We start from the raw sequence: 22,479 nt of genomic DNA on the forward strand, positions 1-22,479 counted from the left end.
TGTTGGATATTGATTTTTGTGGTGGGAGCTTGGGGAGGGTTTGTGAGGTTGGTTGCAGAGGATGCACTAATTAGTGGGTTCCTCGTTGCTCATACCCCCTTTCTATCCCGCAATTATGGGTCAGATATCACCCCACTTTTCTACACATACATTGGCACAGCATATGCTTCTTCTCTATATGGATGATTTACCTTTGCATGATTCATGTGAACATTCCCATCACTGATAGCTTTCATAAATATATATTGGGGGTTGCTGCACTATTTTTGGATGCCCCGGACTTGAGACAAGTTCCTACAAACATCCAGTTTTTAAGGAGATCTCAGCTACCGCACATGTGGCTCAATCAGTGGCTTAGACTTCAACTGAACCACTGAATGCTGAAGTAGAGAGCCACCTGTGCTGAAGTAGAGAGAAGTAGCCACCTGTGCTGAAGTAGAGAGCCACTGATTGAGCAACCTGTGCTGAAGCAGGGATAGCCTGAAAACCTGACCTGTTGGGTGGTCTTGAGGTCTAGAGTGGAAAACCTCTGCTATACACAATTCCTGACTGTTCCATACCCACCTCTTTTTATACTCCCCCCTTCCCAATCACATGACACACCTGACAAAGCTTGGCGAAACACGTACGGTGGAGGAATTTGCCTTGAGTATGGGATCACAAAATCCACTGTCTCTTTTGCCAAACTCTCGCGGGATGAGGCAAGCTCACACGTGACATGGAAATATTCAGAGGGACCGGGCGCAAGAGGCGTTGGACGCCGAGAATACAGGAGCAGGATGGAGCTTAGATTGCGATACACGAACGGTGGAATTTCCCTCAATGCGCTTCCCATATTATTGGCCAGTAATGCCCTGTTCTTCGCGGATTATTACTATTATCGGCTAAATGTAGGCTTATTTTTAATTTTTTTTTAATTTTTCATAAAAAATATACATTTTTGTACTCACATTGATTTTTAGCAGCACGATTGTTTACATTCTTTTGCTTTTACTGCAAGTTTATTAAAAGGAAATTGTACATATACACAGCCCCCTCTATACACACACACACACACACTCTCTCTCTGCAACCCCCCTCTATATATACACAAACACACTCTGCAGCCCCCCTACACTGTGCAGCCCCCCTCCTCTAAACTCACAAAACACACACAGCAGCCCCCCCTCTACCCCCACAAACACACAAAACACAGAAACACACTGCAGAGACACACACACCAAAACACACTCTGCAGCCCTCCTCCACCATCTACACCCACTGACAGACACACACACACTGCAGCCCCCCTCTACACCCATAAAACACACTGCAGACACAACCACCAACAAAACAAACTGCTGCCCCCTCTACATCCATAAAACACACACCAGCAGTCCCCCTTTACAGCACCTAGCAGCCCCCATGTAAACCCACCCACACACAAAACACTCTGCACCCCTCCTCTACACCCACAAAATACACACTACCGACACACAAACCAAGACTCTGACAGCTCTACATCCACAAAACACACACTGCAGACACACACACACACACACACACACACAAAACACTCTGCACCCCTCTTCCACCCACAAAACACACTCTGCAGGCCCCCTCTGCACCTTAAAAACACACTGTAGAGATACACACAAATCAACAAAACAGAATCTGACACCTCTACATCCACAAAAACACACACCAGCAGCCCCCTCCCTACACCCACTGCAGCCCCCTGTAAACCCACACTGCAGACACACACACCAACAAAACACTCTGCACCCTCCTCCACCCACAAACCACACACACACAGCAGACACACACAAACAAGACTCTGCTGCCCCCTCTACACCCACAAAACACACACCAACAGAAGACACACACACACTAATAAAACACTCTGCTGCCCCCTTTACACTCACAAAACACACAACAGACAGACACACAAACATTTCCCCTCACTGTCCTGTGCGGAGCGCTCTGTAGACAGGGTGGGGGAGGAGTCAGTGTCTGCCTGCTGCCTTCTGTCCAATCACCACCCCTGTCTAAGAGCAAATTTCACTCTTTGTGAATGAAAACTGAAAGCCGATTGGCTGAAAAACTTGGCAAGCTGCCAAAACTTCCGGGCCATTACTGAGTGAATAATGTCTGGAATTTTAACTAATCAGAGAGCAGGGATTTCAATAATGCCCAGAATTTACCAGCTTTAGCCTATAATGTTCAGTAAATACTGTTACATATATCCTTCTGTATTACAGAGAGAACTCAAAAGAATGGGTTCAAAGCACCCCACTATTTGCACTCATTACCAATTTAATAAACAGATGCCCCTAATGCCAAATGATCAGATCCCTTTCCAGGGAACTGTAAGCGACGAGAAAACAAAAAAGTTTTATTACACAAATCATTAATACACTCAAAAGTTTAAAATATTTAAAATCCCCACGGAGGAGTAATGGAGATTATATTATCTGCATTACTATATATACTTTTGAGTTCTCTCTGTTATACATATATTGTTTACCTCCCTTGCACCTACCCTTTGACAATTAGGACAAATAAGATATAGGTGAGCAGTTATATTACCTTCTTTGATCATATATCCTTCTGTGTAATTACTGACTGTATTGTCTTGGGAGGGACTATCCCACTGTGTGAGGATCCTTCCCAGGTGGAGGCGCTGTTAGTATATTCATTACACACACCCCAGGCTCCCAGTGGTGGAGGATCAGGCCTCCTGTTTGCCCCGCACCTCTGGAATGCTCTTCCCCTCAATACCCGACTAGCAGCCTCTCTATTCACCTTTAAGACCCACCTTAGGAAACACTTGCTTAAAGAAGCATATGTGTAGCGCCGTGGCTAATACTATACACGATACATAAAGCTTGGCCCCCTACAGAAGCACTTAACTGAATGCCCTCCTACTGCTTTGTACGTTCTCCCCACTAATTAGATTGTGAGCTTTTTGGAGCAGGGACTCCTCTTCTATAATGTTACTTTTATGTCTCAAGCACTTATTCCCATGATCTTTTATTTGTACTATTTGTTATTTATATGATTGTCACGTGTATTACTGCTGTGAAGCGCTATGTACATTATTGGTGCTATATAAATAAAGACATACATACATAAATACATACACTCAGGTAATAGCATCACACGTGGTCACCCTAGGGGTTACACATGTATTTGTCATCATAACTCTATGCCCAGGACATACTTGAAAACGAGAGGTAACTCTCAATATATTATTTCCTGGTAAAACATATAAATAAATATTCACTCTAAAAAAAAATTGACTGTAACTTGTCCATCTAAACATAACTCCAAATGCAAATCCAATTTCTTCCAATTATGTATGAATCACTGCTAGTCTATAGTGTATCCCATATTGTTCCCCTTCGTTATTTAATACTAGATACACTATATAAGGATAGACATGTGCTACACAATATCGCAGGGAAATTTGGTTAGACAAACCAGAGAATACATAGTCTCAAAATATAATCTACACTAAAATGAAGACAGATTATTGATGAAAATTAGTTTTTTGTCCCTGCATGTTGCTATAAATCAGGTTAAAAATGTACATCGATTCTGCATTGTCCTTCATACCTTAGGGACATAAATTCTCTCTGGCAGGCAAAGCTAATACTCTATACATATCATCATAATATTCACCCCAAACCATATCCCTGCACAGCAACTACAGACTTGCATTTTTACATAGTTTTTATCATTACACATTCAGGAACAGATTGATCATCAGGGAATAGCATTTAATTTGATATTGTACAGCATCTTTCTCCCGGACAGACTATTCCCAGGCTCAGTGGAACCTCATTAGAATCTCATTATATAACTCATATGAAAAGTTATCAAATATCCACTTGTAAGATCCCTAAAGGATTACGCAGAGCTTTTAGTACACGTGACAAGTATTCTGTGAGATGCAACAGTTTTTTTTCATATCCCATTTTCAAAGAAGAACTGTACCATTCTCTTTGTTATTCCTCTAAGTGCAAAGATATAGATATACAGTATCTATAGATATAACAGACGACAGAGAAGCCCAAAGCTACATCCAACATGACAAAAATATACAGTAAAATACTTATATATTCTCTTGAAAAAGGGTAATTTAGTTAAACCCTTTGGCCAAAGCGTTGTAAGCTTGCGAGTCACGACAAGGCAGACACCTGTCCGCAAGTCCTAACACTACCAGATAAAATACTAACACTAACAGATAAAATACTCCATTAGGATTTCAATTCTCATTTATCTCTATTAGGAGGGAGAAAGACCACCATTGTATCTATATCCAGTAGAATGAAAGGACCTACTAACTTGGGAAGTGGGAAGTGGGGAGGGGCGGTCTTAAAACCTGGGAAGGAGGAGCCACTAACCTCCAACAGTATATATGCCAAGGCTGTCCCCCAAACCACTGAAAATCCACATAAAGGCACCCAGGCCTCTGTATATAGAAATGTGAGCTAGGGTGCACACACAAAATGTTTGATTACCAGGGATCCCACTAATCAGGTGTAGAAAGAAACCGTGAACCCACAAAGAAGACAAGCATGCATATCCACACATAGGGGAATAATGAGTGTGGAAACACAGGGAACATACATATAAACATGAAAAGGAATATAAAACCAACCAACCACCCATGGTGGAGTCAAGCGGTTTCTGTTAAATATATAAAAAAAACTGTAGCTCATAGGGGGTGCATAGGGGGACAGCCTTGACGTGTATCCTGGCATATAGTAGGTGCCTGCATAGGGTACTGATTAGTATAGACTTAATGGTATGTTAGATTATCAGTATCTAAGGCCAGGTCCCCGCTGGCTACTGCAGCACCCACTATGGCGGATACTGCAGAGACAAGAGCCGTCCCTCAATGGGGCAGGGGCAACACGCGCCAAGTTTTTCAGGGATGCCTGAAAATTGAGCTGGCCACGGGCGACAGAGCGCTAGGCCACGCCCCCGGTGGTTCAGCCAATTAGGGCGAATCTGCCAGGTGATATCACGGCCGCGCCCCGTCACCCCCTCCCTGTCTTTCCCCCTGCAGCTCACTGCAGACCGGGGGACTCGGCTGCACGCGCCACCATCCTTGCTGACACCATCCTCGCTGGCGTGCAGCGCAGGCAGCGGGCCGCAGCCTAAGAATAGCTTCAAATAATATGACTCATGTTCGAAGCTGCTTATATAGCAACACAAACACATGTGCAGGAGATAGGAGAGCGCGGCTGACAGGCAGGGAAGGGTCCTAAAGGACTACAGCCTCACAGAAGACTTGGGGGCATGTAGTCACATGACACCAGGGAGTCAATCGGAAGGCCGGATTCCCCTGTTACCAGTTAGATACTTTTCATGCACTCAGCCCACGCAGTCAGTCGGTGCTTGGAAAGGATAGGTGTAAGAGTTATGTGTGCAGGGGTCAGTGACCCTCTGCACTAGGCAAGATTACTCCTAGGCCCCAGCTAGGCCCCGACTACCCCAGCTTGTGGTTGTAGAGGGAGAAAGGGGGTGGCCCGGTATTAAAGGGGTTGCACCCCATTTGGCCACCCCTGACCGCACCAGGGAGACAAGGGGTTAACTGGACTGAGGTCCAGAAATGTGATTTAACCCTTGTTATGACCTGTAACTGTATTTTCCCCTGTTCCCCTGTTCCATTGTAATGTCTGTGTTAGTCAGTGTCTGCATCACACACGCACTAGAATCCATCCGGGAGCACAAGGGTTAATAGTCATTTCATGATTATAGCTCTTTGTGAAGTTTTCCCGCCTTTTCAGGCACCATTTTGCAGGTTCCCATAAGCCGCCATTAGGGCTCAATGCTTTTTAATGGTGAATCTTGCTGTGAAGTCCGGTTCCTGAGAAGACCAGCAGATGGCGTCCGAGAGGGAGAGCGGCGGTTTCCCATTGAAAGTCTATGGGCTCATTGACTTCAATGGAGAAACCCTCGAAAGAGCTTTTCAGGAATGAGTTGGCTGCCTTCCAAACCGCTTAACCGCAAAGCGGATACAATGTCCTTTAAAAGAGTTAAAATCACTTGAGTCAAGTTCAACGTTAATTGGCGTGGGAATAAACTGTTCTGGGGGCCCTAGAAATAAAATTATTTTTGCCCCTAGTTCCTAGGCTTCCCCCCACTCGACCACAACCGGGTCCCCGAATCCTGGACCCCCGATAAGGGTCGAACCAGATAGAGCGGATTGCGCCATAGGCTTTGCCGGCGGCGGCAGAAACGGCTCAGAAAAATGACTAAGGGCCTCATGCAGTAAGCGTTGATAAGGGAATTATCGCCATTTTATAGCCAAAATTGGGTTTGAGATTCAGTAAGCGCCGATAAGTGTTGATATCGCCAGGTTTCGGAGCCGATTATTTTGTTATGGCCAGTCGGCTGCCGATAAGCCTGTTTTCGCCACTGATCGCCACTTTTTTAAATCGGCTGGATTCAACAAAAAAAAACAGCTTATCGGGCCTGATCGGCACTACGAAATTGAGATGTTATGGCCAATTTCTCCCGCCAACTAAAGTTGGCAGTTTGGAGGGGAGAACGATCGCTAAGGCTGCCGCAACGGCACTTAGAAAAAAAAAACTTCTGTACATCAATGGAGTCAATGGAGCGGGGACGTATAACAGTATAGTACTGTTTACGTTTCATTGCTCACAATACAAACGTCATTTGCATTACAGTGTGGGGGCATTCCCTGCATTGTGTCACAGCTGACGTGTATTATTTGCATAACATTATACTTTTACATGTTTGCAGCATTTGCGGGTCACATTACTCATCATGTGATGATGTGCCAAGGGAAAATACTATACTCAACTCTTAAAGGAGAACCTCACATCATATCACACATTTTAATGAACTGAGCGACAATTATTTACATGATGTTACACATGTCACACATGTCACACATACACAGTATATTCATCTTCCTTTACATTACACAATGCTTGTAATGTGACACGCATCTTTAAACGTTCATGTACATCTGTCTTCTCATGTTTACATATAGTTTTGGGTCCTCCCTATTTTCATGACGTCACTTATTGGACGCTCAATCACATTGCATGTTTACATTGTAACCGTAGCATAACAAGCACTTCAACCTAACTTACTGTATACACACATGTACAGTAATTCAGCATTGGGACACCTTGTTAACTCATTCTATACCAACTATCCTCATTACACAAATGCATGCATATGCACACGACTATTCATTGTTGTCAACATGTCACAATAACATGCCTAATTACACATGTTACACAAAACTTTTCCCACGTCAATCTCAGCCTTTTTGCCTAATTACATGACTGACTGTTGCGTTCACAAGTGTTACATGCATTGCACATGCAACTATTTATTTGCAAGCAATGTTTCTACAAAGGTTCACGTCACATCATTGCCAAATATCATCATTCCCTGCAGAATACACACAACAAATACTTATAACAAGAACTGCACACAGCTTGCCACAGAAGTACTTTATTATGTTAATGTAACACCTTGCATTTTACTATGTCACCTGACATCATCACATACCTATTTAAAGGACGCCCATTACCTGATCATTCACAGCTACTCATTTCAAAATGTTGAGATTGTTTAGGAGACGGAGGAACATTTTTTTCTATGACATGCTTGATGATGAAGACAATCATATAGGGCAAGGGAGGGACACACCGAGGGACAGTGACAGGGACAGTCACGCGGATACGACAGAGACAGGGAGAGGGACAGGAGATCAGAGGAGAAGACAGAGGAGACAAGTTGTGCCTCGTCCGCGTCTGTACAGGGAGAGAACCCTGTTAGATGGGATGAGTGAGGAGGAGATTGTAAGTCGCTATCGTTTGAGTTCAGCAGCAATCTTAGCTCTTTATCAGGAGATAAGGGGAGATTTAGATTTTTTCACAGCCAGAGGTCGTGCAGTCCCTGGGCTTGTTAAAATGCTGTGCTCATTACATTATCTTGCTTCCGCGTCATACCAGACAACTGTGGGCATAGTGGGCGGGGTCTCGCAATCTACATTCTCGCGGGCCTTGACCCAGTTTCTCTATGCACTCAATAGACGCGCTAGGAATTATATTCATTTTCCTACAGAGGCGACAGAGTGGCTGGAAGTCAGGACTGGCTTTTATAATATAGCAGGGATACCATGTGTGCTGGGTGCAATCGATTGCACACATGTTGCTTTGATTGCACCTAGTCAGAGTGAGCATGTGTACCGCAATCGGAAGCACTACCATTCACTCAATGTACAGGTGGTATGTGATGCCACGATGAGGATAATGCATGTGGTACCCAAATTCCCTGGTTCCAGTCACGATTCCTCTATCCTGAGGAACTCTTCAGTCTTCCATGCGTTCGAAGAGGGACATTTTGAACATGGTTGGCTGCTGGGTGAGTACACATTTACATGTTCTAACACAAAACACATTTTTATTTAGGAATGTTGGCATTGTACAATTTGATCACTAATGTCAGCTTATGTGTGCTACATTCATTATAGGTGACTCAGGATACGGAATTAGGCCATGGCTCTTGACTCCGGTGCTAAACCCTCAAACTGAAGCAGAGGACAGGTACAATGCAGCCCATATATCTACAAGATCTGTTATAGAGAGGACATTTGGCCTACTCAAGACCAGATTTAGGTGTCTGGACAGAACTGGTGGGGCTCTTCTATACAAGCCTCAAAAAGTGTCTGATATTATCCTTGCCTGTTGCATTTTGCACAATGTTGCACTCAGGCACAATGTACAATCAGACCTAGCTGAGCCTTTGGTAGACGAGCATCCCACCCATGTAGCTGCTGAAAATGAACAAACAGCCAGTGGTGGCCAGACACGCCAGAATCTCATCAATTCATTTTTTTCTTGTAAGTAAAAACATATATGTTCCAAGTTATACTTTTATACTTACATTATGTTATCTTAACAATAATGTTTTTTTATATACCCTTCTGGTAGGACACAGATGAATATGGGTTGCACACCTTTCTTTTCTCTGCTGTGTGCACAAAGCGATGTGGCACCGGTATGTTATTGTTGCACAGGTTATATAATCCCTCTTCAATTGTACTTTAGTTGTGTGTATGTGAATACAACTGGGGTAACAAAGCACTAATATTTTAGCATTGTGTTGTTCCTTATGCTAACACAATACACATATTATGCCCATACTCATTCATGCTTCTAGTATGCTTACATACAATGTTATTGGTGCAGTGTAACATGTACATCCATATGATGTGTACACCAGGCTGATTTACATTTTGAATGTCATGAAATATACATGGTGTTGCACATTTAACACCAAATACACACTTTGCTGTGTTGTTTACGGTACTGAAGATGGCATGTCAATGTTTGCAATTTATATATTGTTCCTTTGCATTATAGGTATATCTCCAGTATGACTGATCATGGTATGTATATTTGCTGACATCTCTCATAAGATGTGCCTACATCAATCTTCCTATAATTATTTGAAGTCAAAACCCAACATATTGGTTTAAACACAAATGTTACATATATGTACTTTCTGTATCATGTATATGCATTTAGCTACTCTTGAGCTTTCATGTGCATTGTATTAGAAAATGATTACTCCCATTTCATCACATTTTATGTATGTTTCCTTATAAATTCCATTAATGTAATATAGAAGTGTTTGGAGACAAGGGGATAACTGTACTTATTTCTTTACTTACGGGACATCATTCATCACGGATGAAATTGACTGATCATAAAACTCCATGCATGAATGCCTGCAATCACAACAATGCGTACTACATCTTATATTTAGCAATGTTGGTGTTTTGTAATGCTAGGAATTAATAGTCAACATTAATTTACATTTGTGACATGTGTATGTATAAGTCACACGTGTGTGGATGTGTCCTTCATGTACCAAGTGTTAAACTGTTAACAGAGAAGACAAATTTGTCACTAATGTTACTGTCATTTAGCATTTCTAATTTACCAATATGACAATGTTGGTAATATTTTTGCAATATAAATCACGTCACTTCATCATTATCATGATGATAATTATCAAGTATTGTCACAATTGTAACGTCAATCACGTGCACATTAGCATAGACACACTTTGTAAGACAACTGTTTGTGTCTGTATCAATTTGTGTAGGATCCATGTATAACACCGACAAATGATAACACCAGCTTTATTATGGTAGCTTATATCATCATATTGACTATACTATGTATTTCTAAACGATTAATAAACACAGTAAACTATAGTTAGTTAGGTTAATGAAATATACACAGAAACGTACTTCATTACATGATGTTGATGTCATAATCAGAACATCATGCATTGTAGGGGACCACAACATCTGGCCAATAACATTATTTGCTACAGTCCCAAACCATTTTATCAACATACCCATGTAACAAGAGATTTTTAACAAGAAATGGCTAGTTGGTTGTAAGTGTCCTTTACATTGGGAGAAGGAGTGGCTCAGTGAGTAAAGACACACACTGGCACTGAGATTTTGAAGCAGGGGAGTCTGGTTCAATTCCCGGTGTCGGCTCCTTGTGACCTTGGGCAAGTCACTTTATCTCCCTGTGCCTCAGGCGGCAAAAAATAAATTGTAAGTTCCACGGGCCAGGGACCTCAGCCTGAAAAATGTGTCTGTAAAGCGCTGTGTACAACTAGCAGCGCTATACATGAACATGCTCATATTATAATTATTATTATTATTATTATTGTTACATAGTTTCGACAGTCATACGTTCCATTACACAATAGAATTCACAAATGTGTTAGCAGAGTGGGAATGGTTGTTATATATAAAACACACCATGCCATAAAATGATAGTAGTCATTAAAGAACACTCAATAAAAATTCATGAGGCACTATTTTGCAACATCATTATGTTAATTAAGTGCTTATGCAATATAGGCATAAGGGTATCACATTTTTAATTGTTTGTTAATAAGCGCTGCAAGCAATATAAAATTAGTTCCATATGTAGTATAGTAGTCGGTGGCTCCTCCTCACAATCATCTCATATAAAGGTAGACCCTTCTGAAATCATACATTGATCCAATTGTATCTTCCCCGACATCTCTGAAATACAGCAAACACATGATGGTCAAATATGGCACCTTACTATATATGTATCCGTGACAACGCATTACACAGCTCTATATGATTGTGTACATACACACGTCACTCACTTATATGTTAGAAGTACAAGTGTACATCAGTATGTAATGTTTCTTTAAATTTGTAGCAGGCATAACTATGTATATGATGTGAACGTTGCCTGTATACTGAAAAATGTGCGCGCACATCTTAGTGTGCGCACGCACTTCACGCTTGGCTGCACTAACTGTTAGCGCATGCGCAAAACAAAGCGTACGTTGTGCGTTCAATACATCTTGAAAATACCATTAAACATAAAATCTTTATTTCAAATACAATGAATACGAAACTACATTCGTTCTAAACGAGTACATCTGTATTCTTTTTAAACAGACGTGTTTGGACAGAAAGGACGGCCGATAACACAATGCGCAAATGCAATACGTGTGACGTCATGTTAAACCAGCGTGAAACGCACGCTAACTCTCCTCCCACTCAATTAACATTCTGCTAACGCCCACTTTACGGCTACAAACACTGAGCCGCACACATGACACACTGCAGTTACCGTTACTATAACAAAACATGACAGCCAATAGGCTTTGAGGCGCGCACGTCGCTTGGGGGCGGAACTTACATCCGTAATCCTTTTTAAGGACGCCTTGGGCCATGACAAGGGTCCCACGTCATACGTGGTGGACCCGCTTTTAAATGTTGCATGATAACAAAACAGGTATGTGTTAGAGTTATGTTAAAATGTTGCTACTATGGTTAAAGGGATAGGAAAGTACGTATATTTATTCCGTCAGCAATGTGTACTACTCTTTCAGGTTATACTATATTGTATTCGGCAACAATTTCTTTGTGATCGCTACATGTTATGCAGTCTGCAATGTTACGCTGTATCCACGCATTGAAAGGGAAAATGGTGGTTAAAAAAAAAAAAAAACATTTAAACGCACAGTCAACGCATAACGGTTGTTATATTTACCATTCTTCTAGAATTAACTCTTCGTCTGGCTGCAACTGGTCGCTCCAGAAATGCAAGTCATTTTCATCCACGCTTGACCCACCCACTGAATCCAGTATGACACACATCTCCTCCATGAAGCGCTCATAGGAATCGCCACTGCTTTCTTCAAACAATTGGTCGGGAGGTAGGTTCATTTCTTCTGGTTCCCATTCCAATGCATTTTCAGCTGAAAGGCTTGGTACATAATCATAGTACTTTTGTTGTTGTACAATGTGGGTTTCGGGAATGGAGGGTGCAGATATTGCAGCAGGTATCGATTCACACGGAACAGTAGTAGCGGATCCATTGCTATTGGCATTAGGAATAAATATGCCTTTCACAACAATATATGTGCCCTCTTTCAGGGTAAAATGCTTTTCCTTTGCAATCTTCCAGAAACCATAGGTGTGTTCTAGCTTATCCTGCACACGTTCAAAAAAGTCATTAGTTGATAAAGTGAATCTTATTGAGGAATTAAAATTCCGCGCATGCCTACGGTCTTGGTAATAAGGATATTTTGCTCGAATCAAATCATAGATTTGGCGTGTGCTTGCTTTGTGTCCGCGACTGTTTAAAATAGCTTCTGAAACCATGTACTTATACCCTAAAAGGGGATTCATATTGTTAACGAATTCATCAGCCATGTCAGAGTAGCACAAAAGATGTGTGCAGTTCTGTCTTCTTTGCTCATCAAAATGATTCTGCTCAATGGCTAACAAATTCCTGTGTTTCGTTTTCAAGGTCAACAAAAGTAACTAATTTTACTCCTTATTTCAAACGCCAATTGGATGTGTCCTTTTAATTGGGTTAAGTTTTGTGGTTAGTGATAGGCGAATGTGGGAAAAACATGTATCATTATTTTATCTCGTTTGTGAAAACATTGCTACACTTATTTCAGTAACATTGAGTTTTCTAGAAAAATAACAAAGAGCACTGTGTGAAAATAGTGCTTAGACAGCCATATCAGTAAATACACACACCTGCAAAATGAAATGTTTTTTTCCCACATATTTTTCTGTGTGTATTTGAAAGTCTGGTTAACTACCTGTCTGCATGAGTTTAAATACGTGTGTATCTATATATATATAAATATATCTCTCTCATAAAAATATATATATATATATAAAGTGTATATTGTACTATATGTATAGTGTGTGTGTGTGTGTGTGTGTGTGTGTGTGTGTGTATATATGTATATGTATATATATATATATATATATATATATATATATATATATATATATATTGTATCTTTTTTTTTTTTTTTTTATATTGCAGGAGTACACACAACATATTGATGGCAGTAAGTAGGCCTTGTATGAAACCTATTTAAATGGTGATAAACATGAGTGAATTAAGTAATAAACATTTGTTTGCACCCAATAATGTTAGAGGCTCACACTTAGTATAGTTGTCAAACATTAGGCCTGTATTATTAAAATAGTGTGTTTTCACAAGGAAGCATGAAGTGTATGTTTTTTGTAAATACATCTATACCAGTTTAGATAGTACTATATATATACACACACACACACACAGTGTGTGTCTGTGTGTGTGTGTGCATATATCAATACATACTACATATATTTTAGTATAAATTCAGAGATGTTCTTGAAACAAGAACACATAAATGATTAAAGGACAACATTACAATGGCCACCAAAGGTAAGTAATATTTAACACAAAATCCTGCTGTACACGTACAAGAAAGATATTTGCAGTTAAATAGGTGCTTTTATAATTGCATGAAAATAATATGCACATGCAATGATTACATCAATTAACACACCCAAAGGCAATGTTTTGCTGCAAAGTCAATGGCAGCTTCTCTAAACTTAGCAACTGGCTCCTGGTGGACCATTACTGAACAGACGATTAAAACATAAATATTTATAACACTATTCATTAATTAGTAGTGTTAACATTTCCAAAACTTCACGTGTACAAGAACATACTTGAAAGTTTGGAAACAACACAGTCTTCAGCATACATACAATGAAGTCAACAAAACAAGGCCAAAGACATATTTTCTGAATTATAACATTTATTTTTTTTGTTCCTTTTGCGAGCGAGTAACAGGCCTGCTTGTTGTCTCTTGAATTTTCCTTTTTCTTTTGCCACCAACTTTAGGCACAACAGAGCCACTTTGAGTGGCCTCTGGCACTTCACGGGCAGGGCTTGTGGCCAGTGACTCACCTACAGGGCTTTTGGGCAGTGATTCACCTACAGGGCTTTTGGGCAGTGACTCACCTACAGGGCTTTTGGGTAGTGACTGTTCACGGACATGGCTTGTGCCCACTGACACATGTGAGCAAGTTGGTAGACACTGCACAAGTGATGGTTGGTCTGTTTCATGTGTGTCTTTTGTTGTTTTTGACCAAAAACTGGTCAGTAGTAACTGCTTGTGTTTTCTTTTTGTGGCCTCCTTTGTAGGTGTCAGCTGCTGAATTTGTACAGATGGCAGCGGTAGGATGGCGTCAGGAACCTGCACAGCAATGTCTGCTACTTGACCGGTAACATTTGGGCCTGGTGAATGAATATCAGAAGCATGTGGTGAAAACTGACCTGCATGAACAGATCCTGCCTGTGAGCTGTTGAATTGTGGTACATTAGTCATTCTCCAGTAATTAGCTTGTGTTTGCTGAACAACTAATGCTTCGAATGAGGTGTTGATTTTTTGCAACTGTTTAGGCACTTCAATGAAGACTCTGTGGAGATGTGCCAATTGTGAAACTGTTTCTTCCTGCAGTGCAATCATCCTTTCCAGCACTGTCATCAGGTCAGAATGGCGACGATTTTCTGCTTCCACAATTTTTCCCTCAGAAGCTACAATTGCATCATATGTGGTATTTGCTGGACGTTTTGGCGGTAAAACAGTTTCAATTGGAACCTCTTCATGGTCACTTGCTTGTATTTGTGTGTCTATGGCGGCGGCGGCGGCATCATCATCATCATCATCATCATCATCAAAATCCTCTTCATCATGTTCTACAAATAAATGTACACATTATTAAATGGCATGTTAATCTCTGCTGTGTTACTATGTAATTGTACTGTGTCATAAGTAACAAGTAACATGTTTCCATACGTTTTATAACCTCACATTAAAAACTACCTTGACTTAAGAATAATGTTTGGACTCAGTATGAAATATGAGTGAATGAAAACTTGCTGTAAACTCACAACTCCTACATGATAGTTAACATCACTAACACAATACAAGTTGCCTTACACTTCATTTTCACTGACACTAAGTAATCCTATTTAAAGAAGATGTGCAAAACAAATAATGAACATGACAACATAACATATAGAAGAGCACATATTATATGGCCACCAACTGATACACTCACCTTCTAGGTGTGTTGAGCTGGCTGACCCAGGTGAAGACACTTGTTCAGTCTCAGGTGACACATGTCCTTCAGGGGCAACTATATATAACAATAACATAAGTTTTACATTTACATGTGTAAATATTGAACAAACAGTTATTGTATGTTCTGTATTTATGAGTACCTAACAGCATCATTTCCTTAACCCAAAATGTGTGTGTGAAAGTGAACATAAATAGTTGTAATAACAATGTACTTGCCTGTGTACTTAGAACTTTTGAGTTCCCTAACATAAAACATACTATGTTCCTGCAGTAATGCGTGAGGATAAATAGATTAAATTTGTACATAAAAATCATATGTTGTGTAGTGATATCAGTATCATAATGTACATAACTATCATGAGCTGACCATTCACAATGGTTATCATGAAGGTGGTCATATTGCAAAAAGTGTTGTTTTTGGTAGAGGATATGTGTGGTACATTAATATAAGATGTGGCACACCTGAATGTGGCTGTGACTCAACAAGACAACACATGCAGTGTGTGATAATGTGTCGTTGATAGTAGTAGTTCAACTATAGATATGAGTGAACTAATGTGTGAGGTACGCTTTGATAAGTAATGAGTTGTTGGGGCATTTAGTAGCTAAAGTGAAGCTTTCAAATGAGTGTGATTAACTTCAGTTGTGCTAGTCAGGTTGTAAGAACGGTATTCACTTCCCCAAAAAGCCTAATCAGCCACACCTTTCAATTACTTGAAACAGGTGAAAATGGTGTGAACTAAGTTGACCCTAAAATGAGGCTGTAATTAGTGTGTGTGCTGAACCCCACCCCCTCTGTTGAAGTGTATGCTGTGATGAGATATTAATTGCAGCTGCTTTAACACAATGGTAGATGAGCAAAATAGTCGTGTGCAGTTTTTAAGTTATGAAAACAATGACATAAAATATGATACGTGTGCCTCATTATGCTGTCTGTATATGACTTAAAGCAAAAATGGACCTTTTCATAAACAACTATAGATGTGTTAGTGCAAGTGATGTTTGTAGGCCGTTGCATGCAATATATTTGATGCATGCTTAAAATAGGCAGTAATGTCATGTTTGTCGGAGTAAAATAAATAAAATACACAATAATATTCTACATATTTCTGTTCTGTACCTGTAGCTAGTAATAATTTCTGATTAACATGTGTTACACATGTGTACTACCCTGTTGTTCCCCATCTTCGCCCACCATCAATTGCTTCCACTGCAGCAATGCATTTTGGGAATTCACATGTAAATGAGCACGCAATGGCACGTGCTATATTAGTTACTGCTTTTAGTAGGACTACAACATATATGTCTATTTTGAGATATATATATATACAGAATCAGACATATACATATATAGATGCAGGTATGCTTATATTGTGAAGACAGTATAAAAAGCAGTGTAACTATGCAAAATAACTGTAAGCAACGACACGCCTAGTACAGTAATATTTCTCACCTGGTGGAAATTGTGAGGGGTAAATTCCTATATCACGGTCACCAGGTAAGCCTTCCACGACGACGGGAAGTAATTTTGCCCGAAGCAGCTCCTCCAATGGACTTAATATGAGACGTTGTGGTGTGGGCCCACCTCCAGTGCCAGTAGCATGCACGCGTTGGTGTTGTATTTTCTTTTTCAATTTGGACCTAATATCATCAAATCTCTTGTGACAATTCCGCTTGTCCCTCACATGATTCCCACACGCATTGACACCAATGACTATTGTGTCCCACATTTCTTTTCTGCTTGCTGAACTTGTCCGCCCTTGAAAAACATATAAAATATATGAGGTAAATGAATAATAATAGAAGCACCAGTTTCCTACACTGCTAGCTGTTCCAAGAGATAGCAAACATGCTGTTTTATGTGTAATATGTGAAGCACATGAGCATTCACTACTAAACCTATACATGTAAGCAAGGTTGCATTCATATTGTATGCAGTTATGGCAAATTGACCGCCTGTGTTTAGTTGTCCTTGTAAGGCATGATAAAAAGCTGTGTTTCCAGACTAATTAACATAGAAAGATATTGTGAACCCATATTTGCATATGAACAAAACTCAGATGACCTAGGATCACATGTATTTGAATAATAAATGTAAAGGTACACTTACCTAGTAAATGTCCATATATACTGTCATAGTGCTCCAGAATGCCAGTGACAAGAGCTGTATTTTCCTGGTCATTGAAGCGAGGATTACGTGGCTTCTCCACACGTTTCTTCCGAGCAGGTTTAGGGTCAGAGCTTGGCTGGTGCTGACTGGACTCTCCTTCTTCCAATGGAAGAGCCTCCAAAAGCTGGCCACCAGCAAGCACGCCACCACCAGACACCCCATCAGCAACTGCGCCACCAGCAGCACTCACAGCACCAGCACTCCCACTCCTAGCAACAGCACTCCCACTCCTAGCACCAGCACTCCCACTCCTAGCACCAGCACTCCCACTCCTAGCACCAGCACTCCCACTCCCAGCAACAGCACTCCCACTCCCAGCAACAACACTCCCACTCCCAGCAACAGCACTCCCACTCACAGCAACAGCACTCCCACTCACAGCAACAGCACTCCCAGCAACAGCACTCCCACTCCCAGCAACAGCACTCCCACTCCCAGCACCAGCACTCCCACTCCCAGCAACACCACTCGGTGCACCAGCAACATCACTCCCCTGAACAGTACGTTCACTCCGACGCGTACTCGCACGAGTAGCACTCCCACTCCCACCAGCATCACTCTTCCCACGCTTTGCGGGCATACTTCCAGCACTCACAAAAAACAGACAACTAATGTACAGCCAATCACACGAAACACTTCCACATATAAAACAAGACAAAGATGTAAACAAAACAACAATGGACAAAGCTCACCCAATACACAACAAGTCTCTCCGTCAATATGCAAATGTTCAATCAGCCAGCTCTGTGCGTCTCTCTCTCTCTCACTCCCAACAACACAGAGAATGATTAGCAGTACACGTTGCCTTTAAATATGGCGCGCAATCCAAAACATGCTTGTTTCGCCTGATTCAGCAAGATTTGTGATTGGGCAACCTATCAGCACCCCGCCATGCACGCCGATACACCTGTGTGTGATCGGCTAATCATCGTGAGAGTGGGCGGATTTGTTTTCGGGTTGATTTTGAATGTATTCGGCACTTACTGAATACGGAGAGGAAAAATCGCCATTAACATGACTAATCGGTAAGCTTGCCGATTTCACTTAATCGACGCTTACTGCATGAGGCCCTAAGTGTGAAATGCTGAATTTTAGGAATCCATATCTCCGGTTCCGGAGGGACCAGAGGATCAAGGTTTGGGGTATCTGTAGTGACTGCTCCGGCATCACTGCAGAACCATCCTTGACCCTCTTGGACGAACCCGACGGAGTATGGACCCCCTTGAAAGTTCGGGACTTTTTCCCATTGATTCTAATGGGGACAAAGCCGCATGGTGAAAAAATGACTAAGTGTAAAATGTTGAAATGTGTAAGTCCATATCTCCGGTTCTGGAATGCCCAGAGGGATAGGATTTGGGTGACATGTAGCCAAGATTCCGGCTTTAATGCATGCCCATTCCCAGCCTCCTCAGACCAACCAGACGGAGTATGGACGACTGTAAAGATTTGTGGATTTTCTCATAGACTTCAATGGCGGCGGTTCCCCATTGAAAGTCTATGGTAGGAAACCCCATTGACTACAACGGCGGAGTTGCTCCATTGAAACCCATGGCGGCGGAGCCCGTTGTTTTCAATGGGGATTTAGTGAAAAGCTGAGATTTCTTTTAGCGGAGATTTTTGTATTAAAATGAAAAATGATTTAATGTGCATTTGTGTAACTCCGGCTCCATAGGTCGTAGCAAGTCGCTTTTTGGATCATATGGTGCCCCAGTTCCGGCCATTAGAACTGGGAAGTTTGGTTCTGCTAGACCCCATGGAACCGGATATTTTAATACGTTTATGTTTTATGCTTAATACTGTATTCTAAGGTATGGACAAAGACTTAGAGGAAATTCCTTTGTCCACCAAGATAGCAGATGGCCCCAAGAGGCGCCCTAATGTCTAGGATTTGAGTGCTGTTCAAAGGGTCTTGTCACCCTCCCTGTTTACCTAAGGGCGGAGGAGGCTCAAGCCAGAGCAGTCTTTAAGTGTCCCACTTCACACCTTTCAACAAAGGTTTTCCTGCCAGAACTCCAAAGGATAGACTGGCTGGCATTCCTGATGCAAATGTGGGGCTTCAGAAATGAGACCCCAGAGTTCTACTGCGCATGTGCCAACTAGCAGGGGGGCATGGGTCAGAATTCTTTCCCACGTTAGTGAGTGGCTGGAGGTAATTGAAAACCAATCCCCTGTGCTTAAGGTTAAGAATAGAGGGACAAAAGATATATAAACTGCTGTTCCCTATATTCCGTTGTTGTTCATGTTTTGCAAGTTCTTCAAGTGTTCAGTCTGTTCTATACCATCTTGTTTGCTGAGAGAAACGCTATGCACTGTCTTCCTGCCAGAGGTCTTTTCATCCTTTTGGGTGTCTTGATGACTATGAAGAGTGCTGTATGAACTGCCAGTCCAGCTATGACTGCTTCATCATTTCCATTTTACGTAATTGTCTATATTTTGCCTGTTATTTGTACATATCTGTTGTGTTCACCTTTATCAAGGAATAAATTACATTTTATCATATCTAAGTCTCGTCCCAGTTCAAACCCAGGTATATATATATTTATATATAGTTTTGGTGTAAATTACAACCTGTCACAAGCTACCGTGACAGTGGTTGCTGCAGGGACTGGCCCATAGTATAGGGACACGGCCCCCTGTAGTACCATAGTGAGTGAGGTACCCAGACAGGACACGGTGGTCTACTGCTCAATGGTGTCTGGGACCAGACACCATACAAAGAAATTTCTAAGGTGACCATCCACGCGGGGCCCACCCAACTAGAGGCAGAGGCTTCATGGATTGCAGTACTGGGTCCGTGGATCCCATGCCTTTCAAGACCAAGCGCGCCTGGGTGTGGACACACCTGGCAAGTACCTTCCTCATGTGCACCAACATACACTGTACAGTGACACGCTGATCACGCCTATGGATTGGGGGTTATAACCTTGGGGACACTTATGTGGTAGAGTGCCCGAGGGCCTCATCAGGTACTGTGGGGACATTGGTGGACGGGTTACATTTGTGCGTGGCAAGTGGGTAGCTGTAACCAGTAGCCATAATATACATTACTATCAGTAAACTGTTATTCTGTGTTACCCTGTGTATTCATTGTATGAGTGTATGCTTATATATGTATAAGGGTCCTGTAACGGGCAAATCCACATAGTAGGACCCATTACAGGTTGAGGTGCTGTCCAGGATCATTCCAAAATCCACCCCAGGTTCACTGCAGTAGAGGCTCGGACCTCCTGTGAGCCACAGGTAGTGCACCACACGTACACCGTAGACACGTATCACACAGAGGGTGGGGGTACATGTGCTACACTAGAAGTGTCTAGTTTGAAAAAAGCCTGTTATTGTGCATTGTGACAGTACTGTATATACTTTTATCAAAAAAAGCTAGTTGCTTTCTCAGAGCATTTTTCCAACATTGCATTTCTCTGCAATGAAGAATTAGTAAATAAGTAAAATATTGAATGTATGTAAATGTCTTTGTTCAGGTTTTTTTTATTGTATTTATTTATTTTTATGTTTTTCATTGCCCATTGACTGCCAATGTATTAATCTGTGCCCACAGATAAATACAGTGACAGGCAATGCATTTTTTGACAAATGCTTGTTTTGTATTGATTGTTATTTTTTCCATTTCTGTTTATTGTTTTGATTAAATTGTTTGGAATTTGGATGGCTTGTTTGTAGTATATTTGTGGATTGGCTAGCGGTTTTATTTCTTGTTTTGTTGGTTAGGTGTTTCTTTAATTGTATTCTATTATTTTGGAATACTATAATTTGTATTCTTTAGCAGTTTTGGTGTTAGAATAATTTTATTGATGTGTAGTTGAGGCTTTTTAGTTCTATTATTATTATGGTGTTCAGGTGCTTGTTTATTTCTTTAATTGTTGTGTATTGTTGTGCTTGATTATTTTAATAGGTTGGCCATTGACTGTTATAGTGGCTTATCATGCCCATGTTATATGGGTATGATATACCATTGTGCCAATCAATGGGTATAGTGGCCCTTGAGTGGGGGGTGGTGGGTAGCGGGGGAGGGTGGGTTAACCCCTTAATTACTATTGGCAGTTATTAATCGTTAAGGTGATTAAGGGGTTAGGGGCCATTAGATTATATTTTTTCATGCACTCCTGCTGGCAACGGAGGACATGAACCTGGAGTACACTGGCGACACACTTTATTCGAGCTCGGCTAGTTCCACGAATACGGGTATACCCGGGTGTATTGAGGTTTGTGACTGTTTTCTGCCCGAGTGCATTGAGTTATTTTCCGGCAGGGATTGAAGCATTTTATTCCCGTTTGCTGCAATACTGCACAGTACATATATATATACTGCATTACAATTCATGAATTTATGCCATCTGGTAGACACGCGAAGCATTGCAGCCTATTAAATCCTAATCATTATCATTTAACAGATCAGCCGCCCATCAGCCAGGCATGAACCCAGGCTGGGCAGGCAAATGCAACGGGGCTTGTCAGAGGTGAGGAGCGGCGCATTCCAGGTATCTGCCAGGTACATACCGGGTATTTGCTCGAATAAAGTGTGTCGGTGCAGTATGCTGACGAGGACGTCCTTCATGATGGCAGGGGCAAGTAGAAAGTTTTATTTATTTTATTTATGCTGGTTGGCTAATGTTTGATTTTGAATTGGCTAATGGGCTATTATCCATATCTTTATAATAGTTATTTTGCCCATTACTGTACTGTATGTGTTTGGTGGGGGGAGGGGGGGTTGTTGGGAGTAGAGGAGGTGGGTAATAGGGCTGTTTTGTGTATTTTTGTTTATTGTGGGTACATGACTGGGTAAAGGGGGT

At 41.4% G+C, this 22,479-nt stretch overlaps 1 protein-coding gene across 1 annotated transcript; it reads right to left on the reverse strand.

Moving 5' to 3' along the window:
- Positions 1-14,166: 14,166 nt before the first annotated feature.
- On the reverse strand, positions 14,167-17,262 carry LOC142500937 (uncharacterized). The gene is made up of 3 exons (XM_075610206.1): positions 16,955-17,262; positions 15,479-15,556; positions 14,167-15,113 (listed from the first exon to the last, which is right to left on the reverse strand). Exons 1-3 carry the CDS (start codon positions 17,229-17,231, stop codon positions 14,170-14,172), a joined length of 1,299 nt encoding a protein of 432 aa, XP_075466321.1. The 5' UTR covers positions 17,232-17,262; the 3' UTR covers positions 14,167-14,169.
- Between the last annotated feature and the right edge of the window lie 5,217 nt (positions 17,263-22,479).

This window comes from Ascaphus truei, chromosome 8 (assembly GCF_040206685.1).
Source record: "Ascaphus truei isolate aAscTru1 chromosome 8, aAscTru1.hap1, whole genome shotgun sequence".
Lineage (NCBI taxonomy): Eukaryota > Metazoa > Chordata > Amphibia > Anura > Ascaphidae > Ascaphus > Ascaphus truei.

What these genes read in the sequence shown, in the direction of transcription:
- LOC142500937 (XM_075610206.1), bottom strand. Translation starts at nt 17,231, where the DNA reads ATGTGGGACACAATAGTCATTGGTGTCAATGCGTGTGGGAATCATGTG. An exon ending in CCCCTCACAATTTCCACCAG is followed by an intron (nt 15,557 to 16,954) that starts GTGAGAAATATT and finishes TGTTATATATAG; the next exon opens with TTGCCCCTGAAGGACATGTG. An exon ending in CAGCTCAACACACCTAGAAG is followed by an intron (nt 15,114 to 15,478) that starts GTGAGTGTATCA and finishes ATTTATTTGTAG; the next exon opens with AACATGATGAAGAGGATTTT.